The sequence below is a fragment of the Salmo salar genome, chromosome ssa05, assembly GCF_905237065.1.
Source record: "Salmo salar chromosome ssa05, Ssal_v3.1, whole genome shotgun sequence".
Lineage (NCBI taxonomy): Eukaryota > Metazoa > Chordata > Actinopteri > Salmoniformes > Salmonidae > Salmo > Salmo salar.
The window spans coordinates 69,264,218-69,283,004 of NC_059446.1; the positions used below are offsets into that span (position 1 = coordinate 69,264,218).

General features: G+C 42.0%; 2 protein-coding genes across 4 annotated transcripts; both read left to right on the forward strand.

The window, feature by feature from the left end:
- The first annotated feature begins 93 nt into the window (after positions 1 to 93).
- Positions 94 to 11,208, forward strand: zn576 (Zinc finger protein 576). 3 transcript variants are annotated; one of them, NM_001140015.1, is given in 5 exon segments: positions 94 to 106; positions 1,212 to 1,377; positions 6,374 to 6,489; positions 7,936 to 8,079; positions 9,218 to 11,208. In NM_001140015.1, coding segments are annotated over 4 exon segments (1,257 nt in total). In that variant the 5' UTR covers positions 94 to 106; positions 1,212 to 1,229; the 3' UTR covers positions 10,067 to 11,208.
- A 71-nt stretch (positions 11,209 to 11,279) lies between these two features.
- Positions 11,280 to 13,257, forward strand: LOC106605592 (uncharacterized). The gene is made up of 3 exons (XM_014201402.2): positions 11,280 to 11,457; positions 11,908 to 11,991; positions 12,136 to 13,257. Exons 2-3 carry the CDS (start codon positions 11,949 to 11,951, stop codon positions 13,131 to 13,133), a joined length of 1,041 nt encoding a protein of 346 aa, XP_014056877.2. The 5' UTR covers positions 11,280 to 11,457; positions 11,908 to 11,948; the 3' UTR covers positions 13,134 to 13,257.
- The last annotated feature ends 5,530 nt before the right edge of the window (positions 13,258 to 18,787 follow it).

Sequence of the window (18,787 nt, forward strand, 5' to 3'; positions counted from 1 at the left end):
AGAGAAGCATTCAAAATGGAATTGTTTTGAAGACCAAAATATTGCCCTTGTCACGTGACAAGGGGCAATTCAATTTCCACATTCACTGTACTGGAAGCGGTTTGAGGTAGGTGGCTAACGGCTTGTTCACAATTCATGTTTAGCTGTAACCTTATTTTGCTAATATCGTTTAAGACTTATGCCTACATATTTACCATATCACGGTGGGGCAGTTGGTTTCCGTGAACTAAACGTGTTCGTAATATGCTAAATTGTTATTTCTCCGTTTGAATTGTTAGCCAGCCAGCCAGCTAATGTAGCTAACTAGGTTGTTATTCGAACTTGGTGTTAGCTCAGCAAACCATTGAGGGAGAAGACTAAGATAAAGACACAGCTGACTGTTAAACCGTCTAGCAAGAACCTAAAACTGACCCCTAACCATTTTTTTTTTTTTTTATAAATTCTTAACAAAAATGTCGGGCTGTGTATCAGGCGTGTCGGTGTAGCCTTTTCCAACCATTAGCTAACAGGACTTTAGCGAAGTCCTGTTTGGACAACCAACGTTAACATTAGTACAAATATAACATGTCTATTGGCATACTATATACATTAAATACATCTAGCCAAAGTATAACTGCCGTTGCTTCACTTAGTGAAAATTATAATCTGTTTCCGGGGAAACTTGCAGTCTATCCTTCTAATGTCGACTAACTTGCTACCGTTAGCTGATATGGGCATCCTTCTCACCGTTAGCTAACTTTAGGGCCTTGTTGGTTTGGGAGCCTATTTCAGCTAACGTTAGCGCCTTGAGCTGCTAGCTGTGCATGTTTTAACGTTCTTATTTATAACTTTTGCAAGCAAGTTAAAGCTATAAAATCAATTATGGGCATTTAGCTAGCAGTAGTTAATTAATGTTAGTTAACAGCTGGGTATGTAGTTAACTAGTCAACAACTTAGTTCGCAACTAACAATGAATTAGCCAGCCAGCCATAAAGGCAGTGAACCTTTTTTATTTTTAGCATTCATTCCAAATAAGTGGGATTTAATTGAGATACGCCTGTGCACAAGACTTAGTTATTTAAAATGAATGTAAATGTCTGTCATAACTGAAGTTGTCTAGCTTGCAATGTGATAATTTACTATTAGCTATATTAAAGCCCATCTGGCTAAATTACATAATGTACCTCCCTGGCTGACCAACTCTATCATCCTTTTATGTTTAAACTTTTCAGGACATCCAGTCTCCCACGATGGACTCAGACATACTGAATATAGAGGAGATAGTGATGGGGAAGGGTCCACCAGATCCCCCTGCAGAACTGACCACTGAGAAACCAGCAGAACCCTACAAACCCATCTCCTCCTTCAAAGCACCGCCTCCACCCACCATTCAACCATGTGAGTTGGGTGGCAGTTATTTATTTTTGTTGAAATTGTATTTTTATTGCAGAAAAAAACATTATACATACAGTGAGGGGGGAAAAGGTATTTGATCCCCTGCTGATTTTGTACGTTTGCCCACTGACAAAGAAATGATCAGTCTATAATTTTAATGGTAGGTTTATTTGAACAGTGAGAGACAGAATAACAACAAGAAAATCCAGAAAACCGCATGTAAAAAATGTTATAAATTGATTTGCATTTTAATGAGGGAAGTAAGTATTTGACCCCTCATTAGTACTTGGTGGCAAAACCCTTGTTGGCAATCAGAGGTCAGACATTTCTTGTAGTTGGCCACCAGGTTTGCACACATCTCAGGAGGGATTTTGTACCACTCCTCTTTCTTTGCAGATCTTCTCCAAGTTATTAAGGTTTCTAGGCTGACGTTTGGCAACTCGAACCTTTAGCTCCCTCCACAGATTTTCTATGGGATTAAGGTCTGGAGACTGGCTAGGCCACTCCAGGACCTTAACCTCGTCCCGTGGTGCACTCCATCAACAGCAGGTGCATTTCAAGAGCGGCAAATTTGAATCCAAATAAATGTCAAAATTCAAATTTTTCTAACATACAACTATTTTACACCCTTTGAAAGATAAACATCTCCTTAATCTAACCACGTTTTACGATTTCAAAAAGGTTTTACAGCGAAAGCATAAATTTAGAGTATGTTAGGACAGTACATTTACAAGAGTTGTGTGTAATGTTTTGTCAATTCAAAGACAGGGTCACCAAAACCATAAAACCAGCTAAAATGATGCACTAACCTTTTACAATCTCCATCAGATGACACTCCTAGGACATTATGTTAGACAATGCATGCATTTTTAGTTCTATCAAGTTCATATTTATATCCAAAAACAGCGTTTTACTATGGCATTGATGTTGAGGAAATCGTTTCCCTCCAATAACCGGCAGTCAAGTCAGCACCACAAATTAAATAATTAAAATTAGAAAACATTGGTAAAATATTATATTGTCATTTAAAGAATTATAGATTTACATCTCTTGAACGCAATCAACTTGCCAGATTTAAAAATAACCTTACTGGGAAATCACACTTTGCAATAATCTGAGCACTGCGCCCAGAAAAATACGCGTTGCGATACAGACTAGTCGTCATGTTGGGGAGATCTAAAATCGAAAATACTATGTAAATAATCCATTACCTTTGATTCTCTTCATCAGATGTCACTTCCAGGTATCACAGGTCCATAACGAATGTAGTTTTGTTCAAAAAAGCTCATCATTTATGTCCAAAAATCTCCGTCTTGTTAGCACATGATATAAGCCCGCCGGACTTCACTTCATGAACGAGGGGGAAAAATATATTTACGTTCGTTCAAACATGTCAAACGTTGTATAGCATAAATCATTAGGGCCTTTTTAACCAGAACATGAATAATATTCAAGGTGGACGAATGCATACTCTTTTATAACGTATTGGAACGAGGGTACCCAACATGAACTCGCGCGCCAGGTGTCTAATGGGCCATCATCGTTCCATGGCTCTTGTTCGGTCAGATCTCCCTCCAGAAGACTCAAAACACTTTGTAAAGGCTGGTGACATCTAGTGGAAGCAATAGGAAGTGCCAAAATATTCCTCAGCCCCTGTGTTTTTCAATGGCATAGGTTTAAAGGTAATACAACACATCAGGTATCCACTTCCTGTCAGAAAATGTCTCAGGGTTTTGCCTGCCAAATGAGTTCTGTTATACTCAGACACCATTCAAACAGTTTTAGAAACTTTAGAGTGTTTTCTATCCATATATAATAAGTATATGCATATTCTAGTTACTGGGTAGGATTAGTAACCAGATTAAATCGGGTACATTTTTTTTATCCAGCCGTGCAAATACTGCCCCCTAGCCCTAACAGGTTAATGTGCTTCTTCTTGAGCCACTCCTTTGTTGCCTTGGCCGTGTGTTTTGGGTCATTGTCATGCTGGAATACCCATCCACGACCCAATTTCAATGCCCTGGCTGAGGGAAGGAGGTTCTCACCCAAGATTTGACGATACATGGCCCCATCCATCGTCCCTTTGATGCAGTGAAATTGTCCTGTCCCCTTAGCAGAAAAACACCCCCAAAGCATAATGTTTCCACCTCCATGTTTGACGGTGAGGATGGTGTTCTTGGGGTCATAGGCAGCATTCCTCCTCCTCCTCCAAACACGGCGAGTTGAGTTGATGCCAAAGAGCTCCATTTTGGTCTCATCTGACCACAACACTTTAACCCCGTTGTCCTCTGAATCATTCAGATGTTCATTGGCAAACTTCAGACGGGCATGTATATGTGCTTTCTTGAGCAGGGGGACCTTGCGGGCGCTGCAGGATTTCAGTCCTTCACGGCGTAGTGTGTTACCAATTGTTTTCTTGGTGACTATGGTCCCAGCTGCCTTGAGATCATTGACAAGATCCTCCCGTGTAGTTCTGGGCTGATTCCTCACCGTTCTCATGATCAGTAGAAACTCCACGAGGTGAGATCTTGCATGGAGCCCCAGGCCGAGGGAGACTGACAGTTCTTTTGTGTTTCTTCCATTTGCGAATAATCGCACGAACTGTGGTCACCTTCTCACCAAGCTGCTTGGCGATGGTCTTGTAGCCCATTCCAGCCTTGTGTAGGTCTACAATCTTGTCCCTGACATCCTTGGAGAGCTCTTTGGTCTTGGCCATGGTGGAGAGTTTGGAATCTGATTGATTGATTGCTTCTGTGGACAGGTGTCTTTTATACAGGTAACAAGCTGTGGTTAGGAGCACTCACTTTAAGTGTGCTCCCAATCTCAGCTTGTTACCTGTATAAAAGACACCTGGGAGCCAGAAATCTTTCTGATTGAGAGGGGGTCAAATACTTATTTCCCTCATTAAAATGCAAATCAATTTATAACATTTTTGACATGCGTTTTTCTGGATTTTTTTGTTATTCTGTCTCTCACTGTTCAAATAAACTTACCATTAAAATTATAGACTGATCATTTCTTTGTCAGTGGGCAAACGTACAAAATAAGCAGGGGATCAAATACTTTTTTCCCTCACTGTACAAGAAGTATACAAACAGACAATGTTAACATATGCTATGGGGTACAAGAAATTACTTATTATACAAAGACCTTAAAAGATGCACACATATTGGGTGTCAGTTACTCTACTGTTTGAAGTTTTTGTAATGACTCACAGATAGGGCTGTTACGGTGACCGTATTACCGCCACACCGGCAGTCACGAGTCATGGCTGCAGTCAAATTCCATGTGACCATTTAGTCACTGCAATTGGGCTTCTCCAAGCTCTGATGCTGCTGATGGTTATTAGTAACCAACCAAACTGGCTAACTGCATGGTACTCCGCACGCAATTGTCCCTCTTATCACTCTGACATCCATGAAAATGAAACATGGGAAAAACATCCTCCATTTGCTATTTAAGTACATAGATGATGTGGTTTTTTTCCCTCGCTGCGTCTGTTTTGAGACAGGTGCATGATAATGGTCTGTTCTAAATCAAAACAAATTTCACATATTATTTAGTATATGCGAAGACAAGATTAAATCAAGAATTGTGATGGGTGGAACATTTGCGCTTATAGCCTACTGCCATGTGCGCATTGCTGTGCTTATAATGTGAAGAAATAGCCTATTAGTTTATCAACATTTTACACTGTTCTCATCTCTTGCGTCAGGCTCATTGCTTGAAACAGGTTTTTTGATGCTAGTGGTTGTATTCATTTGGGATCTATTGCATCCCACAGCTGTCCCAGACTGTTAGGAATATGTATTTCTCGCACAGAATAGAATAGGTCAACTTTTGTATTATGGGCGATAGTCGGTTGACATAGGCTAGTGCGTTTGCTGTTCGTTAGGTCTACTCATCTTGTTGGCTGACGAAAAGTAAATTTGGACACTTCTTCCAATATCTTCAATATGCACTTCCGAACTGGATATGGACACGCACAGTTGCCTGTGAGAAAAGACCTGATCACGTGACGGAGAGCGAGTGAGAGGTGCTTCGACACACAGCCGGCAGAAGGGAATTATAATTATTATATTCAGCCCAAGGGCACAAAGGCCACTGGCTGCAAAAGGCATGGATTATTTTAGGGGGCATTACGGCCACACATGATGCAGCCGGGAAATTCGAGGCATTATCAAGTGCTTGTCAAATTGTGAATGAGGGACTGATGAAGTGTGTACAGCCTTGCCAGAAAAACTAAGCAGAGCTCATGCCTTTCATGCAACTTAAAAAAAAAAAATTCAAAAAAAAATCTTTAGTTGCATCATGCAGCCAAGAATGTATTAAAAATCAAAACACAACCCAACATTTGTTGCAACTAAAGTTACATTACTCTAAATTAATCATATAGGAGTGCCTGTGTTTTTGTTGTTGTTAACCGTTCGACACAGAATAGCCGCATGTGCGCAATCTCTCAAATAATTTGGAGTAAATATCCTTTCAATTTTGTTAAGCTATTTTCAATTGTATTCTGAATACTATAAAATAATGCCATGGAATTCTAAGAAAATCTTTTCTCCCAAATGATCTAGTGTAGCCCACGGCCATATGGCATAGCCAGATCAGGGCCTAACATAAGGAGAACTCTGAGTATGATTTTCTGTTCTTCTGAACTAGACTACAATCTCTTCATGTTTCTTTAGACCTGTCTAAAATAAGTCATGGTTTTGTGATATTACATGGATTTGTTAGACTTTTAAAAAATACTTTTTTTATGTAGTTGTTCCAAAGGTCTGCATCAGTGGCTTGTAGGAGATGCTAAATGTGTGTGTTAATTAACAGTCAATTACTGAGATCTTCAGTCATTTGCTTGCTAATCACCGTCTGACAAAATGTAATGACTGTCACAGCCCTACACATAGACACAGGTTTTCTTTGGGTTGAATGAAATCAATCTGGTAGTTAGGGAAGGCAATGCATCGTCAGCTGTCATATCGCTGACCTCTTCTCACAGACCAGCATGAGAACCTGCAGTGTTTCCAGTGCTTCATCACCTTCTGTAACTCCAAAGCCAAGGAGAGGCACATGAAGAAGAGCCATCGTGAGGAGTACAAGCAGCAGCTCCAGCAGGTATGTTACTACACAACCTGCCTAACAATCAAAACACTTTCTAGAAGGTATTACCTACTGAAGCCCTGTTTTTACCTTAGAATGTTTTCTGTCATATCATAAGCTTCAGACCAACATACAGTTGAAGTCGAAGTTTACATACACTTTTATGTTGGAGTCATTAAAAATTGTTTTTCAGCCACTCCACAAATGTCTTGTTAACCAACTATAGTATTGGCAAGTCGGTTAGGACTTCTACTTTGTGCATGGCACAAGTATTTTTTCCAACAATTGTTTACAGACACAGTGAATTCTAAGTGAAATAATCTATCACAATTCCAGTGGGTCAGAAGTTTACATACACTAAGTTGACTGTGCCTTTAAACAACTTAGAAAAGGATGTCATGGCTTTAGAAGCTTCTGATAGGCTAATTGACATAATTTGAGTCAATTGGAGGTGTGGATGTATTTCAAGGCCTACCTTCAAACTCAGTGCCTTTTTGCTTGACAATATTGGAAAATCAAGAGAAATCAGCCAGACCTCGGGAGAAAACAATTGTAGACCTCCAAGTCTGGTTCATCCTTGGGAGCAATTTCTAAATGCCTGAAGGTACCACATTCATCTGTACAAACAATAGTAGGCAATTATAAACACCATGGGACCATGCAGCCGTCATACCGCTCAGGAAGGAGACGTGTTCTGTCTCCTAGAGATGAACGTACTTTGGTGCGAAAAGTGCAAATCAATCCCAGAACAACAGCAAAGGACCCTGTGAAGATGCTGGAGGAAACAGGTACAAAGTATCTATATCCACAGTAAAACGAGTCCTATATCGACATAACCTGAAAGGCTGCTCAGCAAGGAAGCCACTGCTCCAAAACCGCCATAAAAAAGCCAGACTACGGTTTGCAACTGCACATGGGGACAAATATTGTACTTTTTGGAGAAATGTCCTCTGGTCTGATGAAACAAAAATGGAACTGTTTGGCCATAATGAACCTCGTTATGTTTGGAGGAAAAAGGAGGAGGCTTGCAAGCCGAAGAACACCATCCCAACCGTGAAGCATGGGGGGTGGCAGCATCATGTTGTGGGGTTGAAATGAAACGTTTGACCCAAGTTAAACAATTTAAAGGCAGTGCTACCAAATACTAATTGAGTGTATGTAAACTTCTGACCCACTGGGAATGTGATGAAAGAAATCATTCTTTCTACTATTATTCTGACATTTCATTCTTAAAATAAAGTGGTGATCCTAACTGACCTAATACAGGGAATTTTTACTAGGATTAAATGTCAGGAATTGTGAAAATTTTGTTTAAATGTATTTGGCTAAGGTGTATGTAAACTTCCAACTTCAACTGTAAATGCTTATTTCCATACTAGACCAGTAGGAATTTGCGGTGCCCCCCTCCCCAATTTAGCAAACGCATATCATAATTTATGCACGTCTGTATTTTCTTCCCAGGGAGATACTCTGTTCACCTGCTATGTGTGTGACCGTACCTTTCCATCCTCGGAGGAGCTGACCCAGCACCAGGGCTCACACAACAAGGAGGACAAGCCCTTCAAGTGTCCCCACTGCCAGGAGAGCTTCCGTACCTTCTCTGAGGTGAGTGCAGAAGAGGGACACAGGTTCTGAACCAATATATGTTTAGTGTAACACTGCTTGAATAGTTTGAAATAAACTAGTAAAGTGTCAGACTCAAGGTCTCGACATAAATAAATAAATGTGTTTTTATTGTCAGATACACCGGATAGGTGCAGTGAAATGTGTTGATTTACAGGCTCAGCTATAGTACGGAGCCCCTGGAGAAATAAGGGTTAAGTGCCTTGCTCAAGGGCACATCGACAGTTTTCACCTTGTCTGCTCGGGTATTCGAAACACAAAACAGTTGATGAAACCAATGCTGCCTACTCCATTTGTAATACCGTCTCTCGAGCTCAAAATTGGCTAGGATTCTCTATTCAATGCTGGCCATGAAATTCTGACAAAGTAATAAAAATAAGTAATTGATTAGTAACCCCAATGCTGGCAACATTTCCCCGAACACTGAATATTTGAACCTTACAAATAGTTAAACATCTTAGTTAACTACCTCTCCCACCTTAGCCATTTGATCCCCGGTACATTGAGGGAGGGAATTATTTTGTAAAGATATCAAAAAGTATTTGGTTGTAATTGTAACGTTGCAGGGTGGCCAATTATCCTCCTGGAGAGCTACTTGGGAGTGCATGCTTTTGATCCAGCCCTGCTTGAACACACCACATTGTAAAACATCAGCTACTCAGCAGGACCTTGACTCTGGTGTGTTTGACCAGGGTTGGATCAAAAGCCTGCACACCCAGTAGCTCTCTAGATGGAGGGTTGACGGACCATATTTCATACAGTAGCCTTTTATATCAGTGCAGTATTTTACTTTGTGGGGGGTTATGTGCCTTGCTCAAGGCCACTAGGAGGAGATGTAGTACATGGGATCGGAGACCAGCGGCCTTCTATTGTCAATACCAGCGTTGATAATTAATGTTATTTTGTGAAGTGGTTCCTTGCATCACTCAACACAGTTTTCAGTCACCCTTTTAGCCCATGGTGTTACAGATCCTATTTATTTTTTTTTTTTGCGACTTGAGCTTTCAGACAAGTGAAACCACAGTCCTGCTTGTGGCTAGAACAGTTAATGTCAATCACAGGACTCTTCCCTCAGCCTTGACTCACATTTCCGTTCTGTTCATTCTCTGTTCCCCCTCAGCTGACGACCCACAGGAGACAGGTCTGTCCAGAGAGGCAATTTGTGTGTAAGGACTGCAGTGAGACCTTCCGCAGCCCTGCCCTCCTTCGTACCCACCGCCTGGCCCAGCACCCCCGTCCAGAGGCAGAGGTGGATGAGCCAGATGATCCTACCAAGACCCACCGCTGTGGGAAGTGCAACCGGGGCTTCGAGACAGAGTCTGAGCTAATAATGCACCAGGAGAACCACGCCGGTGACCAGCACTGCAACGGCAGCGCTTCGCCTGCCAAGAAGCGCGGACGGCCCTTTAAAGCAGAGGATGCAACGGTCGGAGAGAAGAAAGGGAAGAGGAGAAAGAAGAAGGAAGAGGGCACAGAGGAGGCGGAGACTGGAAACAATGCAGAGGAGGCTGCAGCAGCTCCGGCTGAGACCAAGGGGAAAGCGGCAGCAGCAGGGGGTGGCAGGCGGGGCCGTCCTAAAGCAGCAGCAGGCGAGGAGGCCAGAGACGATGACAGTGAAGCCCCAGCAGAGGAGAAGAAACCCAAAGCGGCTCCCACTCCGCCCAAGCAACACCCCTGCCCTGAGTGTGAGCTCACGTTCCCTGCCCTGGCCCAGCTCCGCGCCCACAAGAAGGAAAAGCACACCCCACGTAAGGCCCACCCCTGCGAGGAGTGTGAGGAGAGCTTTGCCCGTCCCGAGCAGCTAGAAGCCCACAAGAACCGGGCACACACCAAGGGGCGTTACGCCTGCCCTACCTGTGGAAAGAGCTTTGGCCGAGAGAGCAACCTGAAGGGCCACCAGCAGAGCAGCCACCCAGAGGAGGAAGAGGAGGAGGAGAAGCAAGAGGCGGCGGGCCGCAGCAAGAGATAATTCAGAATGGGGAAGGGGGGTTTTCTGTAAAGTGATTGGGGAGGGGGACGAAGTATCAGAGGGGTTTTAAAGAATTAGAATTTGGTCAAGGGTTTTTGTTGGTTTGAGGTTGGGTGTGAAATTTAGATCATAAGTTTGAGGTGTTTTTAGAATGTGAGGAATTTCTTGCAGGATTTTTAACAGGTGACCTGAGGCGTCCCACTGATTGTTCAGCATTTGCCATTTTTGGATTGTTAGGATGTTCAAGGCACACATCACACTTGGACTGACTGACTTACTAACCAAAAGATGTAAGCCTTTGTTAAACCCATCTGTTTCTTATCTGGACTAAGAACGACAATAATTAGTTTCGGGCATCGTGTTTGTTCCCTCTGTTTTGATTATCTTTAAATGATGATCATGAGAATTGAGTTACTGTTTTTACATTATTTTTAGAGCTGTATGTAAAATGGCTTTCATGCTGTCTGACATGGAGCTTTTCTTGTTTGTTTTATGATTTTTATATTGCTAAGTACGTTTTCTGTAGTAGAAGATGAAATGCAACCACCGTGCATTTTATAAAACCTGTTGGATATTTACTTTTTGAAAGAGGTTCTTGTGATAAGTGAACCATGGATTGTAATGTTTGGGAGTTACATAACGTCTCTTAGAAATTGCATCTATTTATATACGGTTTCTGGTTCATGTAGTGGTGCATTGTAATGCCAAACTTTCAATTATGATTAACTTCTAAATTATACTGCTATTGTTAAATGCGCAGGGTATAAAAAATATCAGTGTATTTATCCTCTTAAGTTCGTTTGGTTTAGGCCCAATGGTTCTTCTTTGGAGTCATGCATGGATTTTAACATAATGTCATCCTAAACAATGGTAGTAATGAAGACTAATAATCAATGACTCGAATTAGGATAATCCGGCCACCAGCTACACCTTGTCACCTGTATTTCTGATTTGTTATACTTAATTTAAATGTCAAATATTCTAATGACCTTTACATAAATTATTTGGTTTAAGGTTGACATGATGACGAAATGACCAGAGGCCTGAATGGACGTTTTCTTGTTTTCATTGTTCTCCCCATGTAACATGCCTGGACACTGCCAATATGTAATAAAGGTGCCCCAAGGGCTGCTACAGAATGATACAATTGTCTGTTTGCCTTTCAATGTGTCCTTCATTACCCCCATTTTTAATTAATTTGTGCGTTGTGACGTCACCCGCTATTGCCTAGCAGCTGTAACTACAGACAGACGATTATCAATTAAATTCGGGAATTAAAACTTTCTTAAAGGCAGTAAGTAGGCCCTAAAAAAATCACTGACCGTAGGTCAACCAACGGGTGACCAATCTTTCTGCGGACAATCGCAAACGTAATCCCTCACCTAGCGCAGGTAATTGAATAAGTGGACAGGCTATTTGTAGACTATGATAGATAAACGAAAAAACTGAATCTAAATGAAATTAGGTTTTTGCCGTCGCGCAAGAAGTAATTAAAACGACAGCAGATGCCCTGTACCGATAGCAAGATAAACATAATTTAGTTTACTACGCCCTCTGCTGTTTAAAATAAAGTATTGCGTTTCTAAAATAGTCAGTTACCTTTGAGTTGCTTTTTTGCGTTATCAAAATGGATCTAAGCTTAAAGTATCTTGTGAGCTTGCTGATTTGTAAAACAGTTTCCTACACACATAGTTAGTCTTTATTATATTGGAACCATTTTTTTTTTTTATAGAGCCATCTAGCTATTAAAAATAAATGTAAACCTATAATTTATTGAACTTATCCAATTGATCTCACCTGATTCATTTGGTCCCCTGTTTCACGTGTTCTCAATCACCCAGCTTCAATAGCATATTCGACCTGAGGGTGGATACATTTAGAGATGCCACCAAAAAACAGAGGGAGACCTGGGTTTGATCTTACAGGTATTTTGCATCTTTATTGCACAGCTCTCTGTCTTCCTTTTATGCCAGGGACTTGCACATCATTTTATGAATGCCCACTATGACTGAAAGTTTTGTTTTGCTGATTTGATGTCCTTGTCATATATATTTTGTTCTGCCTACCAGGAAATCCCACTGCTCCACAATCCTCTGCATCTCCTGAGGAGGAAGAGCCATTGGACCTGAGTCCAAAGAAGATCTACTGCCGTAACTGTGGCTGGAGAGATTCCCTTAGAAATTCATCATTCTGTGTCCAGTGCCTTGTGGTCCTTAGGGATCCTGTTCTGAACCTCTCCATTGACATGAAACCAAACCTGAGTCAGACCACTGCTAAGCCCACCTGGGATATTCCACCTCAGCTCCCCTCTCCTGATGCCATAGATCTGGGCATCTCCTCGTTCTCCTTTCCACCATCCCTGGAGGCAAGCCAGAGTGTCTTCCAGACCCCTGAGCCTGATGTGGTGTCCCCGGGTCCCTTGCTGTGCCGATTCTGCCAAGAAACGTTTGCTCTGCCTATTCTTCTGCACCATCATGTCAAGGAAAGGCACCTTCATCCATGCAACATGTGTTGCCGCATATTCAAGAATGGCATGCTCCTCATCAGACACCAGGTCAACATGCACAGCTTAGTGCTGCCTTGTCGTCCTCGACCTGCCTTCTCCAAACGTGGCCCAGGCCGGCCTAAAGGCGTTGCTCATATGCTGCTGAAACCCTACACCCGCCCCAAACCTACTCATGTCTGCCAGGCCTGCTCTCGAGAGTTTTGGTCACCTGGCGTGCTCCACAAACACAAGTGTAACCCTCGGCTGGTCCAGTGTACCACCTGTGGGGGCTATTTCGGCAGCCATAATTTGTTCTGCAAGCACAAAAGCCAGAACCTCTGCAGCAATTCCTGGAGGGCCATAGGGAAGGCAATGGCTCAGGCAGCATATGCAGCAGCTCAGGCAGCGCACAGAGCAAACTCAACAAACCCACAGAGGGAGAGGTCAGGTGCCACATTCCAGATCTTGGAGATAAACTTCACCACTCCTCATCATCACAGTGACTCTTCATTACACTCCAGCAATGAGGAGGAGGAGCTGCAGAGTATGGATCGTTCAGGCGCAGAATCCCCTTCTGCATAGTCTTGTCAGGACTGCATATCATAATCTTAACTTTTTTTATTGCAGCATTTTGTTCAGAAAACAGGAGGCACATACAGTTTTTAAAAGATGTTGAGAATATGTGAAATCATAATTTTATAGACGCATCCCAAAAAATAATAAAAAATATGTTCTGCAATTAAATATTCCCCTTGTAGTTTTATGCATTTTCACACTCAGTGCAAAGTTCCATTCACAGGTCAGGCAGGTAGCCTAGTGGTTAAGAGTGTTGTCCAGTAATTGAAAGTTAGTTGGTTCGAATCCTGAGCCCACTAGGTGAAAAATCTGCCAATGTGCTATTGAGCAAGGCCCTTAACCCCAATTTCTCCTGTAAGTCGCTCTGGATAAGAGCCTCTTCTTAGAGTCAAATATTATTTGTTATTGTAATACCCCTCCACGACAATAGGTGTCATTAAGTGTGTAAAGTGCCGGATGTTTTTGTCCCACTGTTGTTGTAGAAGACGGAAGCAGATCGGTCGCGGTTTGTGAGTGATTCAATTACAACAAATTGTGTGTTACAAAATAAATTAAACATACGTTTTAACCAGTATTTAGGCTAGATAGTAACATTGTGCAACAAGCGTTATACAGTATCACAGATCAGTCACATAAGATAGTGTCTGGATATTTTTCGGACAGTGAAGAGCGCATGCCTCCACGGCCACAAGGTGTTTCTGTCCAGGTGGAGCATCTGAAAATTAGCCATCTTCACTGTTGCAATCTAAACTGAGGTGATCTGCGGAAGTCCATATGTCGTCATAATTTACCTGCTTATTCTGTCAATAGTTATCGTAGTTAGGTAGTTTTTATTGACGTAGGGCATTGTTGCGCTTATGATTTTAATTAGGCTGGCTAAGTAACTAGCTACCGTTAGCTAGCTACAATTCAAAGTTAATATGGTGAATGTTGCCGTCACAGTCAGTGCGTTCATGTATTCAGTTCGCTCACTGCACTTGCTTGAATATGGCTAGTTACTTTTTCTATATTTCAGAATCAGTGTCAAACATACATTGTCTTAGCTGTTTTCTGCCAACATTAGCATAAAAGCATTCAACATTTTGTTTTGTAATGGCAGTTACTTTTAGTGACATTGGAATTAATTGTATTATGGTCTGGTCTTACTGTACATAATTCTGATGGCTTTTGTCCTGATCCTGAAATGGTGGCATTAGAGAATTATATCAATGGATTGTATTTGTCTCACAGGTACCATGTCAGATTTCACCATCGATATCCAGCTGACAGAACTAGGGTTCCCTGACATCTTGCAGCCCAGAGAAACAACCTGTGTGAAGGAGACACCATCGCCTTCGGCCTCTAACAATATCTCCCCTGGAACCCTGGCCAACCTCCAAACCCCCAGTTCCTCGCCGCCTCCTGCTGCACTCACCCCCACAGCTGTGGACCCAGAACTGGTCGGTATAGATCAGCTGGTTTCTGTAGACTCACAGACTGCTTCTACAGTTCAGCAGGTTGCCTCACAGACTGGCCCTCACATTACAGTAACCCCAAATCCCTCTGGGCACCCTGAGACACTGACAATACTCTGCCCGCCCCCTCCTTCTACACACAAACCGGTGGCAGTGCCACACACTTCACGGCCTGTTAGTCCCGTATTGCTACCCAAGAGTTTAGTAAGTGGTCAAAGCACTAGCCTTCACCAAAACTCCAAAATAACTAAAACTGTCCTGATATCTGTGTCTCGTGTTGGAGCTGGTACTGTGTTGACTACTGTACCAGCTCCTTTCACTCCCCCTGTTGAACACTTAAGAACCGTTAAGAATGATTCCGAGCTGTCACTGGCAGACCAGGCTGCAATGTTTCAGACCACTCCAAAACCTGTAAACACAGGGAAGCTAGGAAGGGCGGTCGCTGATAAAGCTGAGGAAGAAGAACCAGGAGAAAAAATTGGAGGGAAAGGTGTTTTCGATGATGGGAAAGTGCAAGGACCGAAAGAGAAAGAAGCAGAAGTTGCAAAAAGTTTAGAGGAGGATTCTGAAGAAACAGATGACAGTGAGGTTTCTGAGAATGAGGATGATGACGAAGAGGAAGAGGAGGATGAGGAACTGGACCCAGGTAGGCTACAGCTCTCAAATCATAATACCTTATTGTCAAACAAATTTTTTTTGCCTTATTGTCAAACCATTTTTTTTTTTAGCTTAAAACAGTTAAGTTCACATATGTTAAAGTACACGTCTATGCTTATTTCCTATTCATGTTGTTTGTTAAAGCACCCATACAGTCATTCTGATTCCATTGTAAAATAGCCTTTTGAGTGACTAAAACATCAACTGTAATATTTTTCCCCTGATTAAAAGTGCTCAAAATTTGTCAAACTACCAGGAAGTCTGAAAAGGCAGACTGAGTGGGCGGGGAGCTAGTAGGCTGAGTGGGTGAGGAGCTCACCTTGAGTGAAGTTTTTTTAAAACATGTCAAGCAACATGGTTGCAGTGAGATTATCTCAAGCAAATTTGCTGATGCAAAAAGCAAGTAAAACAACATTGAAATTGCATGCAACATTAAATTCCGTCATACATCACATAATGGTTTCACACAAAAAAAATGTATCCAACTGTTTGGTTATGTAACAGCATACATATAGAAAAAATATTGGCTGTATAATTTAGCAAGCTAGCCCAAAAGGAATTGTCAGCACTGCTTATCAGATGAGCTAGCTAGTTCTTCTTGGACAATTTCAGTTTCAATTTCAGTTCACTTTACAGGGGAGGTCTGGGTACTTTTCATTACATATAGTACTTTCAGAAAGTATTCATACCCCTTGACTTTTTCCACATTTTGTTGTGTTGCAAAGTGGGATTAAAATGGATTTCATTGTAATTTCTTGTCAACAATCTACACAAAAAATGTTTGATGGAAAATAAAACACTATCTTGATTAGATATGTATTCAACCCCCTGAGTCAATACATGTTAGTCACTTTTGGCAGGGATTAAAGAGCTTTGTCTCTAAGAGCATTGCACACCTGGATTGTACAATATTTGCCCATTTATTCTTAAAAAAATATTCTGTGTCAAATTGGTTGTTGATCATTGCTAGACAGCCATTTTCAAGTCTTGCCATTGATTTTCAATACGGTTTTAAGTCAAAACTGTAACTAGGCCACCCATGTTGTTTTGGTAAGCAACTCGTGTGTATTTGGCCTTGAGTTTTAGGTAATTGTTCAACTGGAGGATGAATTTGTCTTCCAGTGTCTGTTGGAAAGCAAACTGAACCAAGTATTCCTCTAGGATTTTGCCTGTGCTTAGCTCTATTCCGTTTCTTTTTATCTTAAAAAAAACCCTGTCCCAGTCCTTGCCGATGACAAGCATACCCATAACATGATGCATCCACTACCATGCTTGAAAATGTGAAGAGCGGTACTCAGTGATGTGTTGTGTTGGATTTTCCCCTAACATAACGCTTAGTATTGATGTAAAAAAAAAAAACATTTCTTAGTCAAATATTTTGCAGTATTACTTAAGTGCCTTATTGCAAACAGGAAGCCTGTATTCTGTACAGGCTTCGTTCTTTTCACTGTCATTTATCAAATCAAATTTTATTAGTCACATGCGCCGAATACAACAGGTGTAGACCTTACAGTGAAACACTTATTTACGAGCCCCTAACCATCAATGCAGTTTAAAAAAAATACGGATAAGAAATAAAATTAACAAGTAATTAAAGAGCAGCAGTAAAATAACAATAGTGAGACTATATACTGTACAGGGGGGTACTGGTACAATGTGCGGGAGCACCGGTTAGTTGAGGTAATATGTACAGTCGTGGCCAAAAGTTTTGAGAATGACACGCATATTAATTTCCACAAAGTTTGCTGCTTCAGTGTCTTTAGATATTTTTGTCAGATGTTACTATGGAATACTGAAGTATAATTACAAGCATTTCATAAGTGTCAAAGACTTCTATTGACAATTACATGAAGTTGATGCAAAGAGTCAATATTTGCAGTGTTGAGCCTTCTTTTTCAAGACCTCTGCAATCCACCCTAACATGCTGTCAATTAACTTCTGGGCCACATCCTGACTGATGTCAGCCCATTCTTGCATAATCAATGCTTGGAGTTTGTCAGAATTTGTGAGTTTTTGTTTGTCCCCCCGCCTCTTGAGGATTGACCACAAGTTCTCAATGGGATTAAGGTCTGGGGAGTTTCCTGGCCATGGACCCAAATATATTGATGTTTTGTTCCCGAGCCACTTAGTTATTACTTTTGCCTTATGGCAAGGTGCTCCATCATGCTGGAAAAGGCATTGTTCGTCACCAAACTGTTCCTGGATGGTTGGGAGAAATTGCTCTCGGAGAATGTGTTGGTACCATTCTTCATTTATGGCTGTGTTCTTAGGCAAAATTGTGAGTGAGCCCACTCCCTTGGCTGAGAAGCAACCCCACACATGAATGGTCTCAGGATGCTTTACTGCTTGGCATGACACAGGACTGATGGTAGCGCTCACCTTGTCTTCTCCGGACAAGCTTTTTTCCGGATGCCCCAAACAATCGGAAAGGGGATTCATCAGAGAAAATGACTTTACCCCAGTCCTCAGCAGTCCAATCCCTGTACCTTTTGCAGAATATCAGCCTGTCCTTGATGTTTTTCCTGAAGAGAATTGGCTTCTTTGCTGCCCTTCTTGACACCAGGCCATCCTCCAAAAGTCTTCGCCTCACTGTGCGTGCAGATGCACTCACACCTGCCTGCTGCCATTCCTGATAAAGCTCTGTACTGGCGGTGCCCCGATCCCGCAGCTGAATCAACTTTAGGAGACGGTCCTGGCACTTGCTGGACTTTCTTGGGTGCCCTGAAGCCATTTTCACAACGAATAAATGAACCGCTCTCCTTGAAGTTCTCGATGATCTGAGAAATGGTTGATTTAGGTGCAATCTTACTGGCAGCAATATCCTTGCCTGTGAAGCCCTTTTTGTGCAAAGCAATGATGACGGCACGTGTTTCCTTGCGGGTAACCATGGCTGACAGAGGAAGAACAATGATTCCAAGCACCACCCTCCTTTTGAAGTTTCCAGTCTGATATTCGAACTCAATCAGCATGACAGAGTGATCTCCAGCCTTGTCCTCGTCAACACTCACACCTGTGTTAACGAGAGAATCACTGAGATGATGTCAGCTGGTCCTTTTGTGGCAGGGCTGAAATGCAGTGGAAATGTTTTTGGGGGGGGGATTCAGTTCATTTTTATGGCAAAGAGGGACTTGGCAATTAATTGCAATTTATCTGATCACTCTTCATAACATTCTGGAGTATATGCAAATTGCCATCATACAAACTGAGGGAGCAGGCTTTGTGAAAATTAATATTTGTGTCATTCTCAAAACTTTTGGCCACGACTGTACATGTAGGTAGAGTTACTATGCATAGATAATGACAATAGAGTAGCAGCAGTGTAAAAGAGAGGAGGGGGGGAACAATGCAAAAGTCTGGGTAGCCATTTGACTAGATGTTCAGAAGTCCTTATGGCTTGTGGGTAGAAGCTGTTTAGAAGCCTCTTGAACCTAGACTTGGTGCTCCGGTACCGCTTGCCGTGCGGTAGCAGAGAAAAGAGTCTATGACTAGGGTGGCTGGAGTCTTTTACAATTTTTTGTGTTTTCCTCTGACACCACCTGGTATAGAAGT

Excerpts from the sequence above, each read along its gene's own strand:
- zn576 (XM_014201380.2), top strand. Across the intron at positions 6,490-7,935 it reads ACAAGCAGCAGCTCCAGCAG|GGAGATACTCTGTTCACCTG; the intron begins GTATGTTACTAC and ends TTTTCTTCCCAG. Across the intron at positions 8,080-9,217 it reads GCTTCCGTACCTTCTCTGAG|CTGACGACCCACAGGAGACA; the intron begins GTGAGTGCAGAA and ends GTTCCCCCTCAG.
- LOC106605592 (XM_014201402.2), top strand. The coding sequence starts at position 11,949 with ATGCCACCAAAAAACAGAGGGAGACCTGGGTTTGATCTTACAG. Across the intron at positions 11,992-12,135 it reads ACCTGGGTTTGATCTTACAG|GAAATCCCACTGCTCCACAA; the intron begins GTATTTTGCATC and ends TCTGCCTACCAG.